General features: G+C 31.0%; 1 protein-coding gene and 2 long non-coding RNA genes across 4 annotated transcripts in view; 2 read left to right on the top strand and 1 right to left on the bottom strand.

Moving 5' to 3' along the window:
* LOC656545 (amidophosphoribosyltransferase) overlaps positions 1–20,230 on the top strand; it is a 55,186-nt gene that overhangs the window by 3,921 nt on the left and 31,035 nt on the right. The window contains exons 4-5 of one of the 2 annotated variants that reach the window (XM_064357954.1): positions 3,007–3,717; positions 13,868–14,653. In XM_064357954.1, coding sequence (XP_064214024.1) covers positions 3,007–3,717; positions 13,868–14,439 — 1,283 coding nt within the window. In that variant the 3' untranslated portion in view covers positions 14,440–14,653. Of the gene's footprint in view, positions 1–3,006; positions 3,718–13,867; positions 14,654–20,230 lie in introns of those variants that run through there. The other variant, XM_008200879.3, reaches the window with a different exon arrangement.
* LOC135266724 (uncharacterized) lies at positions 3,724–9,403 on the top strand. The gene is made up of 2 exons (XR_010334889.1): positions 3,724–7,339; positions 7,396–9,403. It is a non-coding gene; the product is annotated as an uncharacterized LOC135266724 (long non-coding RNA).
* Positions 6,822–19,848, bottom strand: LOC135266723 (uncharacterized). Its single transcript, XR_010334888.1, has 2 exons — positions 18,519–19,848; positions 6,822–9,314 (listed from the first exon to the last, which is right to left on the bottom strand). It is a non-coding gene; the product is annotated as an uncharacterized LOC135266723 (long non-coding RNA).

Here is a 20,230-nt window from a genome sequence, read left to right as displayed (position 1 = left end):
TATTTTATTTTTTCAAATTTTTCTTCTACTTTCGTTTATAGTTCTTGTAGATTCGTCTATAACATTGTTTTTATACTCTTCGTTAGATTATTTTTATTTTTTTCTAGATCTTTTTATTCTTGTATGATAATTTGTTTTACATTTAAATTCTCTTTTAAATTACAATTTGCATCTTTTCAAAATTTAGTATTTTTCCAAATACTAGTAATTTTTTAGCATTATTTCTGAGTACTCTTCTATAAATAATTTGATTAATCCATTTTTGGAACTATTTTGTAGATATTTTTATTTTATTTTTTTAGATTTTTAACTGCTTTTTTTAATGTTCTATTACAGTTTTGTTTAGAGTTTTTCTAAGTTTCTTAAGTTTCTTCTAGATCTAAACTCTTCTTCAAATTCTTTCATAAATTTTTTTCTACATTCTTCCATAGAATTATTATTTTGTAGATTGTACTCAAAATTATTTTACAAACATTTCTACATTCTCCAATTTTTTTTTAAATTCCATTCTGACTGTAATTTCGTTTAGAATTTTTCCAGATTATTCTATAATATTGCTTGTGTTTATTTTATAAAACTATCTTTGAAATCATTTATGAATTCTAACCGATGTTAGAAACATAACAAAGCAATTAATAGTAACAAAAAACGACGTGGAAGAAAAATAAATACGTAAATAATCTCCAAATTTTTTCATAGTTTTTACTCTGCGTCATCTGGAATTTGTATTCTTTTTTAGATTATTTTATAATCACTTCTATATTCTCCAAATTCTATATATAAGATGTCACTCTGAGATTTTTTTTTTAAAAATCTTCTCTACTTTCGTTTACAATTTTTGTAGATTCTTCTATCATATTTTTTTATACTCTTCGTAACATTATTTTGTAAATCCTTTTTTTTCTAGATTTTTTTATAAATTCTTCCCCAGATGTTTCTTAATAATTGTTTTTCAATTATTATTCAAAATTGAATTTTGAATTGAATGATAATTTGTTTTACATTAAATTTTTTTTTAGATGATTACACTTCTCAAAATTTAGTATTTTTCCAAATACTAATAATTTTTTAGCATTGTTTCTAAGTACTTTTCTATAAATAATTTTAATAATCCATCTTTGGAATTATTTTGTAGACTATAAAGTTTTTTTTTAATTCTCTTTTAGATTTTTATCTGCTTTTTTTAATGTTCATCTGCTTTTTTTAATGTTCTGTTACATTTTTGTTTAAAGTTTTTCTAGATTCTCTTATAAATTTTATGAGTCAAATGCTTTTTTACAATTATTTTTGATACTTTACTCAAAATTATTTTATAAACACTGCTTTTATGCTTTAACATTTTTTCGACATTCTCCAAATTCCTCTGCATCTTTTCAAAATTCCTCTCTAGCTTCGTTTAGAATTCTCTCAGAATTTCCAGCTTCTTTCATAAATTCTTTTCTAGATTCTTCTGTATAATTATTTTTATTCATTTATTTATTCTATATAATTAAGACTGTACTTAATGATTTTTTACAAACATTCTACAAATTCTCATGTAAATTCTACTGTATGCCTTTTCAAAACTCTTGTAGTTACGTTTTTAATTTTTTTAGTCATTCTTTGGTAGATATTTTTCATTTGTTTCTGTACTTTTTTCTACATTTTTCTTAAAATTCTCTTATGATCTTTTTGTAAAGCTGTGAAATGTGGACTCTTTTTTGTATTAGTGATTACTGATTAAATAATAAACCCATCTTTAAATTATTTTATAAACTCTTCTCTAAACGCTAATTTGCAATTATTTTCATATCTCCACTAATTTCTTGTATCTGTAACTGTATTTGCAGCGTTTTGAAAAATATGAAATTTGAAATTTTTTTAAATATAGTGAATGATATAATTTTTGCACTATTTTTATCTCCTATTATTTAGAATTTGATGCTCTATCTGCTTGTATTTTTTTATTCGCCTTGTGCTGACTGTTACTTAATTACAACAATTTATTGCTCTGAAAATTTGGTGGATGCGCCGGGTTAGGTGTACGAATAATCATTTAATAAATGCCTATTTCTTCTAAGTTCTTCAAATATTGTTAGAATTCGCCAAAACTTCCTGTTACTGACGCTGTGAAGGGCCGCCAACATAAAAATGTTTAAATTTAATTTTTTCTTAAGTTTCTTCTAGATCTAAACTCTTCTTCAAATTCTTTCATAAATTCTTCTCTACATTCTTCTATAGAATTATTATTTTGTAGACTGTACTCAAAAATATTTTACAAACGCTTCTTCTACGTTCTCCAAATTCTTTTTTAGATTATTACACTTTGCGTTTTCTCAAAATTTAGTATTTTTCCAAAGAGTAGTAATTTTTTAGTTTTGTTTCTAAGTACTTTTCTATAAATAATTTTATTAATCCATCTTTGGATTAACTTATAAATACTTGCGTAAATTCTTCTTTGGAATTATTTTGTAGACTATAAACATTTTTTTAAATTCTCTTTAAGATTCTTATCTGCTTTTTTTACAGTTTTAGAGAGTTTTTCTAGCTTCTTTTATAAATTTTATGAATCAAATGCTTCTTTACAATTATTTTCGATCCTCATGCCTTTTCAAAATTCTTCTAGTTACGTTTTAAATTTTTCCATTGATTCTTTAGTAGATATTTTTCATTTTTTTCTGTACTTTTTTTTCTACATTTTTCTTAAAATTCTCTTCTGATCTTTTTGTGAAGCCGTGAAATGTGGACAATTTTTCGGATTAGTGATTACTGATTAGATAATAAACCCATTTTTATAATTCAGATATTGCCAACTGCCACAAAATTCCCAAAATTTTTAAATTAATTTTTTGGTACAAAAAACTCTGTTAAGGCACTCCTCGCTGCGCTCGTCGTGCTCTAAAACTCTAGTCATAATATATTATTTTATATTCTTAGCATCCACTGACAATATGCACGGTCGCCAACATAAAAAATCATCCAACATAAAAGTTACTAAACAATTCAAATTCAAAAAAAAAATTGCAGCCCTCGACGGCGACTGCGACGACAGCCGCGAAGCCGAAGGCTGGGTCGTCTCGTCGGAATCCTGCGGCTTCCTCTCCATCGGCGCCCAATACGTGCGCGAGGTCTTCCCCGGCGAGATAATCGAAATGACCCGTCACGGCATCCGCACCATCGACATCGTCGAGCGCCCCGAAGACAAAATCCAAGCCTTCTGCATCTTCGAATACGTGTACTTCGCACGCGCGGACAGCATCTTCGAGGGGCAGATGGTCTACGCCGTGCGCATGCAATGCGGCCGCCAGCTGGCCATCGAGCACCCGGTGGAAGCCGACATCGTGAGCTCGGTCCCAGAGTCGGGCACTGCAGCAGCACACGGATTCTCGCGACAGAGCGGCATCTCCTTCGCAGAGGTGCTGTGCAAGAACAGATACGTGGGCCGTTCCTTCATCCAGCCCAGCAACAGGCTGAGACAGCTGAGCATCGCCAAGAAGTTTGGGGCGCTGTCGGGGAGCGTGAAGGGGAAGCGGGTGATTTTGATTGACGATTCGATCGTCAGGGGGAATACAATTGGGCCGATTATTAAGTTGTTGAGGAATGCGGGGGCCACCGAGGTGCACATTAGGGTGGCCAGTCCGCCCCTGCTCTATCCGTGCTATATGGGGATTAATATACCAACAAGGGAGGAACTTATTGCCAATAAATTGGAGCCCGATCAGTTGGCAGAGAAAGTCGGTAAGTACGAATGTGGAATGACCGGCGGAATCCAAATTTGCAAGAATCAAGTCGCTAGGACTAACCGTTCGGAAAATATCGGCAAAAATTTAGCCTTGTCAAAATTTATCGAAACCAAATAGTCTTCATTATTTTCCAACTATTCGGGGTCATGTCCTTAGAATTGAGTGTTTCTAACGTAGAATGACCGGCGGAATCCAAATTTGCAAGAATCAAGTCGCTAGGACTGACTGTTCGGAAAATATCGGCAAAAATTTAGCCTTATCAAAATTTATCGAAACCAAATTGTCTTAATTATTTTCCATCTATTCGAGGTCATGTCCTTAGAATTGAGTGTTTCTAACGTAGAATGACCGGCGGAATCCAAATTTGCAAGAATCAAGTCGCTACGACTAACCGTTCGGAAAATATCGGCAAAAATTTAGCCTTGTCAAAATTTATAGAAACCAAATAGTCTTCATTATTTTCCAACTATTCGGGGTCATGTCCTTAGAATTGAGTGTTTCTAACGTAGAATGACCGGCGGAATCCAAATTTGCAAGAATCAAGTCGCTCAGACTAACCGTTCGGAAAATATCGGCAAAAATTTAGCCTTGTCAAAATTTATCGAAACCAAATAGTCTTCATTATTTTCCAACTATTCGGGGTCATGTCCTTAGAATTGAGTGTTTCTAACGTAGAATGACCGGCGGAATCCAAATTTGCAAGAATCAAGTCGCTCAGACTAACCGTTCGGAAAATATCGGCAAAAATTTAGCCTTGTCAAAATTTATAGAAACCAAATAGTCTTCATTATTTTCCAACTATTCGGGGTCATGTCCTTAGAATTGAGTGTTTCTAACGTAGAATGACCGGCGGAATCCAAATTTGCAAGAATCAAGTCGCTCAGACTAACCGTTCGGAAAATATCGGCAAAAATTTAGCCTTGTCAAAATTTATAGAAACCAAATAGTCTTCATTATTTTCCAACTATTCGGGGTCATGTCCTTAGAATTGAGTGTTTCTAACGTAGAATGACCGGCGGAATCCAAATTTGCAAGAATCAAGTCGCTCAGACTAACCGTTCGGAAAATATCGGCAAAAATTTAGCCTTGTCAAAATTTATCGAAACCAAATAGTCTTCATTATTTTCCAACTATTCGGGGTCATGTCCTTAGAATTGAGTGTTTCTAACGTAGAATGACCGGCGGAATCCAAATTTGCAAGAATCAAGTCGCTCAGACTAACCGTTCGGAAAATATCGGCAAAAATTTAGCCTTGTCAAAATTTATAGAAACCAAATAGTCTTCATTATTTTCCAACTATTCGGGGTCATGTCCTTAGAATTGAGTGTTTCTAACGTAGAATGACCGGCGGAATCCAAATTTGCAAGAATCAAGTCGCTCAGACTAACCGTTCGGAAAATATCGGCAAAAATTTAGCCTTGTCAAAATTTATAGAAACCAAATTTTCTTCATTATTTTCCAACTATTCGGGGTCATGTCCTTAGAATTGAGTGTTTCTAACGTAGAATGACCGGCGGAATCCAAATTTGCAAGAATCAAGTCGCTCAGACTAACCGTTCGGAAAATATCGGCAAAAATTTAGCCTTGTCAAAATTTATAGAAACCAAATAGTCTTCATTATTTTCCAACTATTCGGGGTCATGTCCTTAGAATTGAGTGTTTCTAACGTAGAATGACCGGCGGAATCCAAATTTGCAAGAATCAAGTCGCTCAGACTAACCGTTCGGAAAATATCGGCAAAAATTTAGCCTTGTCAAAATTTATAGAAACCAAATAGTCTTCATTATTTTCCAACTATTCGGGGTCATGTCCTTAGAATTGAGTGTTTCTAACGTAGAATAGTAGAGTATAGAATGTTACTTCTGGGCCAGAACATTTGGCGTCTTAAAAAACAAGTCAGAACCTTACAAATTTAGCTGTTTGGCCAAAAGCAAACAACCGAATAGGGCCTAAAACCTCTCAAAAATCATTAATTTTTATCCACTCCAAAAGTTCCCAAATATATGTAGGCCACCAAAAATTGGGCACACGAAAAACAGGGTAAAATGCTACAAATACACTCTAAAAAACTAACAAAATACCTTGTTTTTACACACCCCAAAATGGCTTTTTACTTCTGGGCCAGAACATTTGGCGTCTTAAAAAACAAGTCAGAACCTTACAAATTTAGCTGTTTGGCCAAAAGCAAACAACCGAATAGGGCCTAAAACCTCTCAAAAATCATGAATTTTTATCCACCCCAAAAGTTCCCAAATATGTGTAGGCCACTAAAAGTTGGGCACACGAAAAACAGGGTAGAATCCTACAAATTTACTGTTTTCCCAAAAGTAACCATCCGAAAAAGATGTAAAAAACTTACAAAATGCCTTGATTTTAGACACTCCAAAAATAGCTTTTCATTTCTGGACCAAGCCAATTGGCGCATGCAAAAATCAAGTAAAATTACCTCAAAACCATTGTCAAAATGTCTAGATTTCACACACCTCAAAACAGCTTTTCATTTCTGGACCAAACCTATTGGCGCATGGAAAAAATCAATGAAATACAACTTAAAGCGACTTAAAATTTTCGACACTCCAAGTAAAATTACTTTAAAAACCAGGAAAAACCTTTATAAATTCCCTAGTTTTTAGATACCCCAAAAATATAGCTTTTCATTTCTGGACCAAGCCAATTGGCGCATGGCAAAGGTGTTAAAAATTATTACCAAATACATTTTGCATACCCCAACTGTATTCAACTATTATACGCACATAAAAGAGATACACGTAATACGCTCGATCGTGCAGCGCTTAATTTAATAACGAATAACGCATTTAGACTTTTGAGCGTTTTTATTAAACAGAAGAGGGTCGATGGTCTAGCGTTGGTATCCTTCAAAAATATGCTGACACATCGGCCTACTCGTTTAAAAAACGGATTAACTGTAAAAGCATTTTTTTTCGTTATAGAAATTGTTCTTATTCTTATTGTAGTATTCAACGATAGGCAACCAACAATGTCATTATTGTTAGGTAGTTATAATTTGTTTTTGTAACACAACTTACTAAATTTGAAGTTTTTTTTTAATTTTGTAATTGTGATATTAAAAAGCTTGGATATTTTTATAATAAAGTTTAATGCAAAACGATATAAATGCGATATAATTGATATAAGTATTAACTTCCCTATCGGGAAAGTTAAAAATAAACAAAGGCATAAAAATGTATAATTTGTAAATACAAATTTATAACAAACTAGTGATGTGAGTCTGATACTTATGATGCTGATACATGATACGTTTACTAAACTAATCTGTCAAAGGGAAAATAAGGAAACAAATATAAAATATATTTTTGAAAGTTTATCAGTTTTTTCCATCTTAATTAATCGGCTTTTGTTGATGCAATAATTTAGAACACATACATTAGAGTGCATAGTGATAAAAGCATGGGACGTCACAAGCACATAGTGTGGAAATATTTTAGAAGATACAAAAAGGATAAATATATTTATATTTTGTAAAAAAAACTTTTATTGCAAATCCACTAGGGATGGAAAACCACTGTCAAGCACCTGCCGAAGTAAAAAGTTTGTTTGAAAAAAATTTGAAAAATACACAAAAAAACTGTAAAAAGGTAAGAATCATCACAGTGTCAACTTACAACGTATTAATAATTATAAATATTGACAGGTACAGGTAACATCTAGCATTGCTAGTAGTACTAGTATGCATCAGCATCAGCAATAAGCATTGGAAATTTTTTAGACAAGATGACAAAAGAGGAAAACATCAAAGCTAATATTTTACTAGCACGAGCAATGTTTGATACCTGTTCACCGTTGTCATTGGTGGAAAACAAATATTTCCAAAAATTTCTTAATTATTTGCATCCATCATACGATCCACCATCCAGATTTCAATTATCAACAAGTCTAGGTGTTCAGTAAAATAACTAAAATAAGTAATATATTAATATTGATCTATTTTTTAGTAATTTTATAATTTTATACTATGTATTTGGTATTAAATTAAAGGGACAATTGCAGAAAAATAAAAAATTAGCAATTTGTGACTTTTTTTTAACAAAAACTGAAAGATAAGTATCATAATATTTATCTTGATATATATCAGCATAAAATAAATAGCATGCTACTTTACAACACTATAACAAACATTAGGTTCACCTCTCCATCAACATACTACTCTCCAATGTTTACAATATCAATAATTTCATTTATTAACTTTAAATACATAACATTTCTAGGTAAGTTCAAACATTGCAGCAACACTGTTTTTTAATAAGTAAATTTATGTCACCTCTTTTATATTTATAAATTAATTTTGTATTTTACACCCTTGACGAAAAGTTGGCATGAAATAATTTTGTTTGTTTTACACCACCCGATAAACTAATTAGACCAAATAATACCAAGACCAATAAAACTACAAAATTTTCCTAAACAGAATTCCTGAAAGAAAATAATAAAATTCCCTGACTTTTTACACATTTTACGTAATAAATTATATGTTCTTCAGTCTTAATAAAAATCAATAAATTGATTTTCAATATCAATACCAAACGATACGATCGAACAAATACGACTTTTTAAATTAAGTGTGTTATGTTCTTCTGCTCTGAGAATTGGGCACGTTTCAACAACTTTTAGTCTCTCTAAAAACTGTATCGCGGAATTTTCAGATGAATGGCGCCAATCTGGTTGTATCTTGTCAAAAATTATCAGCTCCATTGTTCTTCCAGCTTCTAAGTTTATACTTGGAAATACAAGGTCTTGTTGCCTTTCAGCAATATTTCCGAATGGAGTTGACCAGTTAAAATTTCCATCCATCATTCGCCCCAAATAATGGGCACACTCATGTGCTGCGAGTGTTACTGCATCAGCTTCAAAGTTTTTTGTGCCTGGGACTTCAGCCAATTGACCTTTGCATATTAGAATACCATCTATAAGACATGCCCCACGTAAACCTGCCAGTGGTTTAAAATTATCAAGGGTGTAAATTTGCATCTTCTCAATTTTAACTTTGATCCATTCAGCAGTGCAGGAGAATCCCATAATGTCATTCAAACAAGTTTGAAAACCAGACCGTATAGAGGGACTCAACAATGCAGTACGAACCACTTGTATTTCCTCTTCAGAGGTGACTTTTATCACGTTATATGCTTCTTCTTGCTGTGCCTTTAATACAAACTCTTTAATCAGAGAATCAAAGTAATTATCAATGTTCGTCTTAGTACCACTTGGCCTTTTATCAAAATTACTTGAATAGGTTTCGTACACTTGATGAACGTTTAATTTGGTATAATGAACCAAAACTTGTAGGTATATTTTTTTTACAGAATTGCTAAAATCATCCTCTAAAAAGGAAATGATGTCCCTACTTGTCTCGGGACATATGTACAACCCCTGTTGCATAATGTTGTATAAAACACAATTTCTTAATGAATCCACGTGCAACTCGTGCATGTTACAGCTGACTGGTGTATGCGGAGACCTATTCTTTAGAAACTGAACGAGGTTGAAGCTTTCCTGTCCAATGTTTGATCTGACCGATTCAAAGTAATCCATCTGGGTAATGTTGGTATAAGCAATCTGAAAGCCAACAGAAATATGTTAAATGTCATGTTTAGTGTTTGAGCTTAATAATGTATGTTTATCTAATACTCTACATCAAATTTTAACATTTTTTTAGTACCCCTAGTTGTGTAAAAAAAATTCTTTTATCACTTATATCCTGACTTAAATATAAGCAAGCAACTCCCGTATTCTCAACAACAGGTTTAAATTTTGCATAAAAAATTCTGAAATAAATTACAACATGACCAATACTAAAGAGAACAAAATTGTAGCAGAATATTATACACCATTAAAAACAAGACAACCATCTGAACTCCAGCAATTCAAAAATTGTTACAAATCTTTTACTCAAGATAAAAAACTAAATATACCAAAAAATATCAATGAAGTAACTCAAATGAGAAATCGTAATTTTGCCATTGAATACCTCAATTCTACCGTAAATAAAAAACTAACAAAGACAGATTTTTGCAAATCTAAAAGTATTTCCAGAAATTCCCTTAATATGGGACTAAATTCAGTTGGAATTAAGATTGCATGTAAAACGAGAACAAACGGGAACAAACCAGAGCAATCCGGAACAAAAGAGAACAAATGGGAACAATTGGGAACAAAAGAGAGAAAAAGCAAAACAAAAAATAAAAAAATATTCGATAATGTAGAACACAAAGCAGGTAGTCGTAAACATATAAGTTTAGATGAAGAAGCAGATGAATTAATTAGTAAATCTTTAGAAACTTTTCAGTCATAAATGGACAAACTAGTTTCATACATTCCCAACGATGAGAAAGAAAAATGGAAAAAAGATTTAAAACCTATTATTACTGAAATAGACAGATTAGAAGATGGAGCAAAAATAGTTGGTTTCAAACAAGAAGTTGTAGATAAATATATTGCAAGAAAAGCAGCTAATTTATTCCTTGAACAATTAATTATGACAGACTGTGAACTAGAATCCGCTAATAATAAAATAGATGAATTGGAATATAAATTAGACAACTTCAATAATTATGATCCTAAGAAACTAGCAGAATTAAGAAACAAAACAGTAGTAATACCATCAAACATCGATGATGTAAAGAAAAGAACCCTGAAAATATTTGAAAGACATACTAAAAATATGAGAGCAATAAATGAAAAAACTCAAAAATTGTAAATTAAATGGAAAGTACTGTATTCAAGAATTTAAATATATTCAATGAAGAATATCCAAAATTCCGAAAAAAGTTTTCAAGTCTCATTCAACAAGTTAATAAATTAAAAATTATTATTTTTGTTCTTATGTTTATTATCGTAATTGTAATTATTGTTTTCTTAATTTATTACTTCAACACTAATAAAAAATAACGATTTATTCAACAATGTCCATGAACGTACCTATGATGATACTAATACGTGTCCATAAGCTAATGTATCTGTAGAATTAGGTAAAAGGTATCTTTTATCATCTTTCCAACTTAGAGACTTTTTCTTTACTTCTTCAGTAAATATATCATGTTTATGACTCCTGATCACTTTCTGTCTATGGAAGTATTCTTTTTGATTAAACAAGCAATTTTTGTAATCTTCAAAACTTATTTCTTTCTTCAATACTGCTTTTTTGATACCTTTTAATTTTTTCGAAACAGACGTTTCAGTTCTGTAACTGTACATTTTTGACCTTAAACCTATGCATTCTAATATCTTAATACCATTCAATTCATCTTTGAACTTCCCTATTACTTTCTTATTTTTATCAGAATATAATGGATGATCCTTTGGATAATCAGATGTATCAAAATAGTCGGGATTGTTTTTGATAAATTCATAGAAATCGGCATTTTTAATCTCATATATAAAGCTATCAGTGTCTCCATAAAGAAGTTTTACGTTTTCATTAAATTCTTTTTTAATTACATTGTAATGGAAGTTATACATTAACAATTTCGATAAATCTAATACAGCTTGCCCAATATAAATTGGTTTATTAAACAATATTTTTGTTTTAAAATTGTGAACTGCTGCCAGGTGTTTGCTAAATATAGTTCTGTGTTTAAAATTAGGTTTGTTTATCGCTTTTTGTAATTTTTCTTCATCACAATATAATTTAATATTTTGTTGGTTTCTAACAGATTGCATAGACTTACCATATGGGGCATTAACCATTAATTTCCAGAAATCTTTTTCAAAATCATTTTTCGCCTTTTGTCTTTGTTCAGTATTAAATTTTACATATGGTGCTATGAAATTTGACTGAGTAAATTTTATACCTCTGTGAACCTTTGTTATTCTAATACCTAAATTTTTGTAAAGTTTTAATGTTTCGTAATGAATTATATAATTTTTCTTATCATAGAAATGACAAAGTAGTTTTTCTACTTTTCCGCCCGGAGGAATTCTATTTTCCGGGGCTAAAGGAAGATCATTGAATTTGTTATGAATAGCTAAGTCTACTGGAAATGCTAAATCGACTTCCAAAACATAACCCGTATCACTATCTGATACCAATATACCGTCGACATTTTTAATTTCATCACAAGTCAACCATTTAAAGTCTTTTTCTGGTAATTTCTGAGATAAAGCCCATCCATATAGATTATTAGCATCTATATAGATAATCTGAGTATTTTCATCTGCTTGCGAATACCTGTTACTACACTGTGAAATACCTCCTCTAATTCCCCTTTCAAAAAACAAATACATTTCATAATCAGTTAATAATTCCAACTCCACTGAAGTATATTTGAGCATACAGTCCCAAGCTAACCCCGGCGTTGTATAATACCAAACAGGATCGAGTCCATAACTCTTTTCCAAACATAAGTCTCTAAAATTTTCAAATACATCAGTTAACAGCAAAACATCTAGTTTTAAGTATAAATCATGCCATTCACCCAAATTTTTGATTTTAAAATGTTTCCATACTTTCACTGCATGTTTGAATTCTTCTTGAGAAATTCCTTCTTTTGTGAGCGAAGAATAAAATTTATCTATTGATGGAAGTTTTGTTTCAGAAAATTTCTCAAAAGAATCCATGTATTCATAAGGATATATTCCTTTTCTAATTATCTTGCTTTTTCCTTTCCTAAATAACACATCTAATTCATTATTTGAAAAGTATTTAATTATTTCTCTCAACTGACTTGATTCCAGATTAGATGACAAATTGTCTAGGCTACTTGCTAAAAATCTAAATGAATCGATAAATCTCAATTCGATATATCCATTATCATCCATTCTTAAAATTTTACTGAAAGAAATATACTTCTCTTCGTTATTAGGTATTAATTTCAATTGACTTTTATCTTCTCCTAGATTTTTTATAAACAAATGACAATCGTAAGAACTTAAATTATGAAACAAAATTGGAATAAACAATGGTTGTCTATATTTCAAATTGCATTTTCTACAAGCAGCTCCCCTATATTTTCCAGTGTAGTGATCATGATCTCTTACTTTTGGATTTTCTATAGAAAACACATTTTCACAAAGATAACAAATTTTTGTTTTTTCATATACTTCTAGTTCGATATCTTTTATGGGTTTATTTTCTTTTAATAACTTATATATTGTTCTGGTATGTTCAGTTATTCTTTTTATAAAACGTTTATCACTTTCCTCTCCTCTGTAAATTTCCAATGGGTTATCAATATTATTATAAGCACTCTTAATGTATAATCCATAACCACAGGGAACATGAAATTGTGTTTTATGAGTATATGATGACTCAGGATTTGGTTCGCATGTAGGAATAGGTTTCAGAATAGATTCAAAATCAGAATAAATGACATACGGATGTCTTAACATTCTTTGAATATTTTTAAATTTTAATACATTATCATCAGGCATGTTCGGAACACATGGTTCATTACTAAAGCACACATTTTGATGTTTCTTTAAAGCATCTTCAGTTCTAGCGGAGTAGTTTAAACATCTTCTACAGAAATATTTTTTGCTTCTATTTATTTCCAACTGATCATTTAACAATCGACTCAAATTCTTGATCCAACAATAATGATTGTTGTCTTTATTTCCAAAGTATAGTAAGTCGATATTCATTTCATAAAATCGCTTCTTATTATGATACAAAGGATAAAATATTTGTTCTTCGTAACTAAACACGGTAACATTAATTTTATTATGTGATTCAAATTTAGGTATGTATTGGATTTTTACAGGAAAATTTATTCCTTCAAAATTTAATTCGTTTATATATTCCGGCTTATTATAATGATTCAGTCTATCTACATGTTCTTTTGCTTGATGTAAACAGGATATTACGCTGTACATAAAGCATTTGTTATCGTTGTTTTTAACATTAACGCAAGCTTTTTTATCTTTAATCCACTTGGGTAATTCTACGAGGATAAATTGAAAAGTCTCCGGCCTAGCCTAGATAGGATGCAAATTTGGCAGATTTTATTATGGCATTATATTCTTTCATATTTTATTAGTCGTGCCTTGGAATATCAAAAACATCGGTCAAATAATAATTATTTGCCAGTTGTTTGAATTCGATGTAGTTTGGTGTTTGTGCGCAATGGAGCAAACTGAGATTCGTGCAGTGATCAAATATTTTTTTATTAAAGGGCTATCCTCAAAGGATATAAAATCTGAACTGGACAATACATTGGGCGACTCTTCTCCTTCTTACACGACAATTAAAACTTGGGTCGCGGACTTTAAACGTGGTCGTAAAAGCACGGAAGATGCACCACGTTCAGGACGACCAAAAACCGCTACGTGCAAAGAAATTGTAGAAAAAGTCCATAAAATTGTCTTGAATGATCGCCGGTCAAAATTGGTAGAGATAGCAGAAGCTGTGGGCATTTCAACGGAGCGGGTACATTACATCCTAACTGAAGTGTTGGATATGAGAAAGTTATCTGCGCGATGGGTGCCGCGACTGCTCACACCAGAGCAAAAATTGATTAGAAAAATGATTTCTGAGGAGTGTTTGGCCCGCTTACAACACAATCCGGTGGATTTTTTACGAAGATTTATAACTGTAGATGAGACGTGGATTCACCATTATTCACCCGAAACCAAACAGCAGTCTAAACAATGGACTGCAAAGGGGGAACCCGTTCCGAAGAAAGCGAAAACACTTCGGTCGGCCGGAAAAGTCAGTATTGGGATGCTAAGGGTATTCTTTTCATAGATTATTTGGAAAAAGGAAAAACAATCAACGGCCCATATTATGCTTCCCTGCTGGACCAGCTAAAACAAAAAATCCAAGAAAAACGCCCTAGCTAGGCCGGAGACTTTTCAATTTATCCTCGTACATATGAATTTCCGCTTAAAGGTGTATATTTGTTTATATTAATGCGCAAATGATTTATATTTTTCAGAGTCCATCCAGATCCTTTTTCTTGTAGTTCATCACATCTTGATATAAATAAATCCTTTTGTTCATCCCAGTATTCCTCTAAGGCGTCTTTTTCTCTTAGTATAACATTTGGTAACTGAAATTTATGTATCATTGTGAAGTCTTCATTTTCCAGCTTCATAAACTCACATTCCATCTCTAGATTGGTTTTAATATTTTTATGGAGATTTAAAGCATTTATAATTATTTTAATAGCCTTTTCTTTTATCATATCCATGTATGTTTCCATATCTATACCTTCTTCTAGATTATTATGTTGATATGTTAATAATCTTCCCTTAAAAGCAACCTGAACTAAAATGAAATCTGGCTCTGGATTATGTCTTGCTTGATGCAACTGCATTCGACTTTCCTTAATATACTTTCCACATTCATCACATTTGATCTTTCTTACTCTTTCTTTTTTTGGTTTAGAAAATATGGCATCATCAAACGGAAATATTTCCAAGCTCTTCTTGTTTTCTCTTTTTATTTTTAATTGCTCTTCAGCATTAATAATCTCGTTTATCAATTCTGCCTTATTGTATCTTTTAATGTATCTTATACCTAAGGATTTTGCCATATTACGTAATTCGAGCAAACGACGACTATTCAAATCATGTTTTAATTTATGCAAATGTATTCGAGTTTCCTCGATATATGTTTCACACATATCACATTTTATCTTCTTTACTCTATTTTTTTTTTGGTTTAGCAAATATATCGTCATCAAACTGAAATGTTTTTAGGTTCTTTTTGTTTTCTTTCTCTTTATGGAGGTGCATTCGGGTGCTTTTGATATATTTTCCACATATGTCACATTTGATTTTACTAACTCTCTTTTTCCTTGGTTCAGCAAATAAATCATCATCAAATGAAAATATTTCTGAATTCGCTTCGCTCACGAGGACTCTGTCCGAAGCTTTGATAATAGCTTTTATTAAGTCTGCTTTAGTATATTTTCTAATATATTTGATGTCTAATGATTTTGCAATATTAAACAGTTCAGATAAACGAAGATTACTTAAGTTCCTTCGTTCCATTTATTATAGGAAAAAATCTAACAAATAATTTTTAGTAAATAAATAAATTCAATCCATTTTTATGCAAACTTGTTTTTATATGCCTTCTAAAATTAGTTCTAGTGTAATATCTACCACAATCACATAATAAACGAGTAGAATTAACTGCTTTTTTACATTGTTTACATGTTTTTTCATATTTATTTCTATAGTTATAAAAATCATCTGGACATTTTAATTCCAAACAAATGGAGCAAAGACTTGTCATTTATTAGAAAATTTATTCATCAAAGACTTGAAGATTAGGAAAACGAATTTTAAGAAAATCTAGTTTTGCCAAGGTTAATACGTTATTTTCATACATTTTAAATTGATTATGCATATTTTTAAATACTAATCGTTCAAAGTCATTATTTGGTTTGCTTCTCATATCGTTCAACTTTTTTTGAAACATTTGCCATGTTTCTTGGTCATCGTTATGTGAGCGATTCATTTAATTTATTACATTTTTTTCATAAGAAATTATCTATAAACAGTGCATACTAAAACACACTGTCCCTTTTTAGGTAAAATTGTGATAAGTCTCGAGATTCAAAAAAATATGTGTGGTATAGGGAGGTGATCAATTTAATGTTTATTTAATTAATTGTCAAAAAAAAATAAATACTTGTAATAAAAGGGATCTAGTACAATATGCGAGGCAATATGGGACCTACGTATTATAAAAAGTCTACGGGCCGGTTTCACCAACATTAGTTAACTTTAACGGACAGTTAAAAACAATCGTTACTATGATTATAATAATTGTTGCTATGGTCTTATTCCATCGTTAACTTTAACTAATGTTGGTGAAACCGGCCCTACATAAAATAAATGAAAAGCTAGATATCAACGTAGATTCAAGAGAAAAGAGCAATTATTTTAGAATAATAATAATATAAATAAAGCTATTAGAAGTAATTATATGATGAAGACAAATAACGTATGGAAAGAATTTTATCATCCAAGAAAGAAGAAGCGAAAAATTGACATCAGAGGGTTTTCCCACAATACGAAAGCATGGCAAATGGCGAATTGGAGCAATTGAAAAACGATAACCTGAAACTGAGACAGCTAGTATAAATGGGATCGTTGACCCAATAATAAAAAATAAATTAAATTATTGACATAGATAATACTGTTACTTGAAAGTTTATGATCAAGACGTATTTTTCATATTAGACAATGATAATCAACCTTTGTTTAAAGGTAAAGATTTAGCAGAAATATTGGGTTATGAAAAATCAACAAACGCTATAAGTAAAGACGTAGGTGTTGATTTTAAGAGAAAATTGATAGTCGTATTTTTTTGGAAATATGTTGTTTTTGCAGAAAAAGAAAAATATTAATCACAAATAATTTGCTTCAGTTCATGGGATTTATTGAAGAAATAACGCGATTTTAAGAACTTTTTAAAGGACAAGAAAATCTCATACGAAGAAATAGATTATAAACATGCTAAAGCAAATTTGTATAAATATATACAAAATGATTAAAAATTTTAAAGAATTAATAATGATGTTGAATAACAATAAGGCAAAAAAAAGTTAGGAAATATTATTTTAAATTAGAAGAATTGCTAGATAAATAGGAAACTAACGTTGACATAATTATAAAATTAATGTTAATCCATTAAACCTGTTTGACTTTATAAATAAAAATAACCACTCCTATAAAATTAATTTGAGTACGTGGTTAACCGATATATGGTTTACGTTATTTAAAAGAAAAATATAATATGTAATAACAAATGATCTTTTATGCTTTATACAATATGGAATTTCAGTGGGGGGTGGCTATCCCCCACTGAATTTACACGATATTAAGAAAGAGTTAAAGAAAATTTTAGAAAACTATAAAGTAGAATACCAAATAATAAATTATGATAAGATTAAAAATGAATTATCATATTATAAAAAATTGATAACAAAATATATTATAAATGTTTCGCCAAATAATTTAAATAAAACAATATGGATTTTATTGAATGTTCGTAATATTAAATCCCTAATAATAACATTAAATACAAAAACGGATCAAGAAATTAAAGAATAAAATATTACTTTGGAAGAAATACACTAAAAAGTTTTATTTGAATATAGGAGAATCACTCGAAAAGATAGTCAGATAAAGCAAACTGAAACGATAATTGAAATTAAGAGAGATGGTTAAAAATTTTATCAAGTTAACCAAAGATCACATAATAGTATAATAGTTTTATAGCAAAGATTCGGTAATAAACAATATAACAACATTGTGGTAAAGACATGTTTTCATTATAATTTAATCGATGATCATAATGTAAAACAGATAACTAACTCATCTTTGATAACCTAAGCACAACAAGTTGTCCTTAAAAAAATCCAACTTTTAGATTACTTCAATATTTTTTTTTTGGAATGCAACTAACTTTGAGTGAAATTGTGTTGTTGATAGAATAAGTAGGTACAACTTACAGTACGAGTCAGCTTTAAGCAGATATTTTCTCTGCGATACTTAAAAACCTTACGAAAACACAAATTCAGAAAAGCAATTTTGCCTACCGTACAAACAACACGTGTTACAACTTCCCAGTGATAACAGTATAATAAATGTAATTATTCTAGTTATTAAGTACTACCATGTTTTGGACGCGAAAACAATGTTTTTCTTTTATGACATTGAAAAACGACTACAATATAAAAACCACGTTCGTGGGTCAGGATTCAGTTATTTGATTTACTTCAATTTTAGACACAATCGTTGAAAATGAACATAATGTCAGACGAATTGCATTTTACTTATAACATTTAATAAATAATATTGACTTACCTATTAACAACGATTAAACACCTATGATGCACCGTAGAATAACGTGTAATGCACTGAAAATTGTTAGTTGCTGCTGCGGTGTCATAACTGTCAACTGTCAACGGTCAACGCAACAGACAAGTAAAAAGGCAAACTGAATTATCAACCGAAACAGCGCCGCGCGCGCTCCTGGTCTAGATGGCCCCATCCATATTATCGTTTTGAATTAAACTTAAAGGTTAAATATTTTTATAATAACCTTTTTAGTATCACAATTACAAAATTAAAAAAAAAACTTCAAATTTAGTAAGTTGTGTTACAAAAACAAATTATAATTACGTAACAATAATGATATTGTTGGTTGCCTATCGTTGAATACTACAATAAGAATAAGAACAATTTCTATAACGAAAAAAAATGCTTTTACAGTTAATCCGTTTTTTAAACGAGTAGGCCGATGTGTCAGCATATTTTTGAAGGATACCAACGCTAGACCATCGACCCTCTTCTGTTTAATAAAAACGCTCAAAAGTCTAAATGCGTTATTCGTTATTAAATTAAGCGCTGCACGATCGAGCGTATTACGTGTATCTCTTTTATGTGCGTATAATAGTTGAATACAGTTGGGGTATGCAAAATGTATTTGGTAATAATTTTTAACACCTTTGCCATGCGCCAATTGGCTTGGTCCAGAAATGAAAAGCTATATTTTTGGGGTATCTAAAAACTAGGGAATTTATAAAGGTTTTTCCTGGTTTTTAAAGTAATTTTACTTGGAGTGTCGAAAATTTTAAGTCGCTTTAAGTTGTATTTCATTGATTTTTTCCATGCGCCAATAGGTTTGGTCCAGAAATGAAAAGCTGTTTTGAGGTGTGTGAAATCTAGACATTTTGACAATGGTTTTGAGGTAATTTTTCTTGATTTTTGCATGCGCCAATTGGCTTGGTCCAGAAATGAAAAGCTATTTTTGGAGTGTCTAAAATCAAGGCATTTTGTAAGTTTTTTACATCTTTTTCGGATGGTTACTTTTGGGAAAACAGTAAATTTGTAGGATTCTACCCTGTTTTTCGTGTGCCCAACTTTTAGTGGCCTACACATATTTGGGAACTTTTGGGGTGGATAAAAATTAATGATTTTTGAGAGGTTTTAGGCCCTATTCGGTTGTTTGCTTTTGGCCAAACAGCTAAATTTGTAAGGTTCTGACTTGTTTTTTAAGACGCCAAATGTTCTGGCCCAGAAGTAACATTCTATACTCTACTTAGAATGACCGGCGGAATCCAAATTTGCAAGAATCAAGTCGCTCAGACTAACCGTTCGGAAAATATCGGCAAAAATTTAGCCTTGTCAAAATTTATCGAAACCAAATAGTCTTCATTATTTTCCAACTATTCGGGGTCATGTCCTTAGAATTGAGTGTTTCTAACGTAGAATGACCGGCGGAATCCAAATTTGCAAAAATCAAGTCGCTACGGCTAACCGTTCGGAAAATATCGGCAAAAATTTAGCTTTGTCAAAATTTATCGAAACCAAATTTTCTTCATTATTTTCCAACTATTCGGGGTCATGTCGTTAGAATTGAGTGTTTCTAACGTAGAATGACCGGCGGAATCCAAATTTGCAAAAATCAAGTCGCTACGGCTAACCATTCGGAAAATATCGGCAAAAATTTGGCTTTGTCAAAATTTATCGAAACCAAATTTTCTTCATTATTTTCCAACTATTCGGGGTCATGT

The sequence above is a fragment of the Tribolium castaneum genome, chromosome 7 (assembly GCF_031307605.1).
Source record: "Tribolium castaneum strain GA2 chromosome 7, icTriCast1.1, whole genome shotgun sequence".
In the NCBI taxonomy this organism is placed as follows: Eukaryota; Metazoa; Arthropoda; class Insecta; order Coleoptera; family Tenebrionidae; genus Tribolium; species Tribolium castaneum.
Note: the sequence above shows the minus strand (reverse complement) of the source record. Positions and strands in the feature narration are given on the sequence as shown.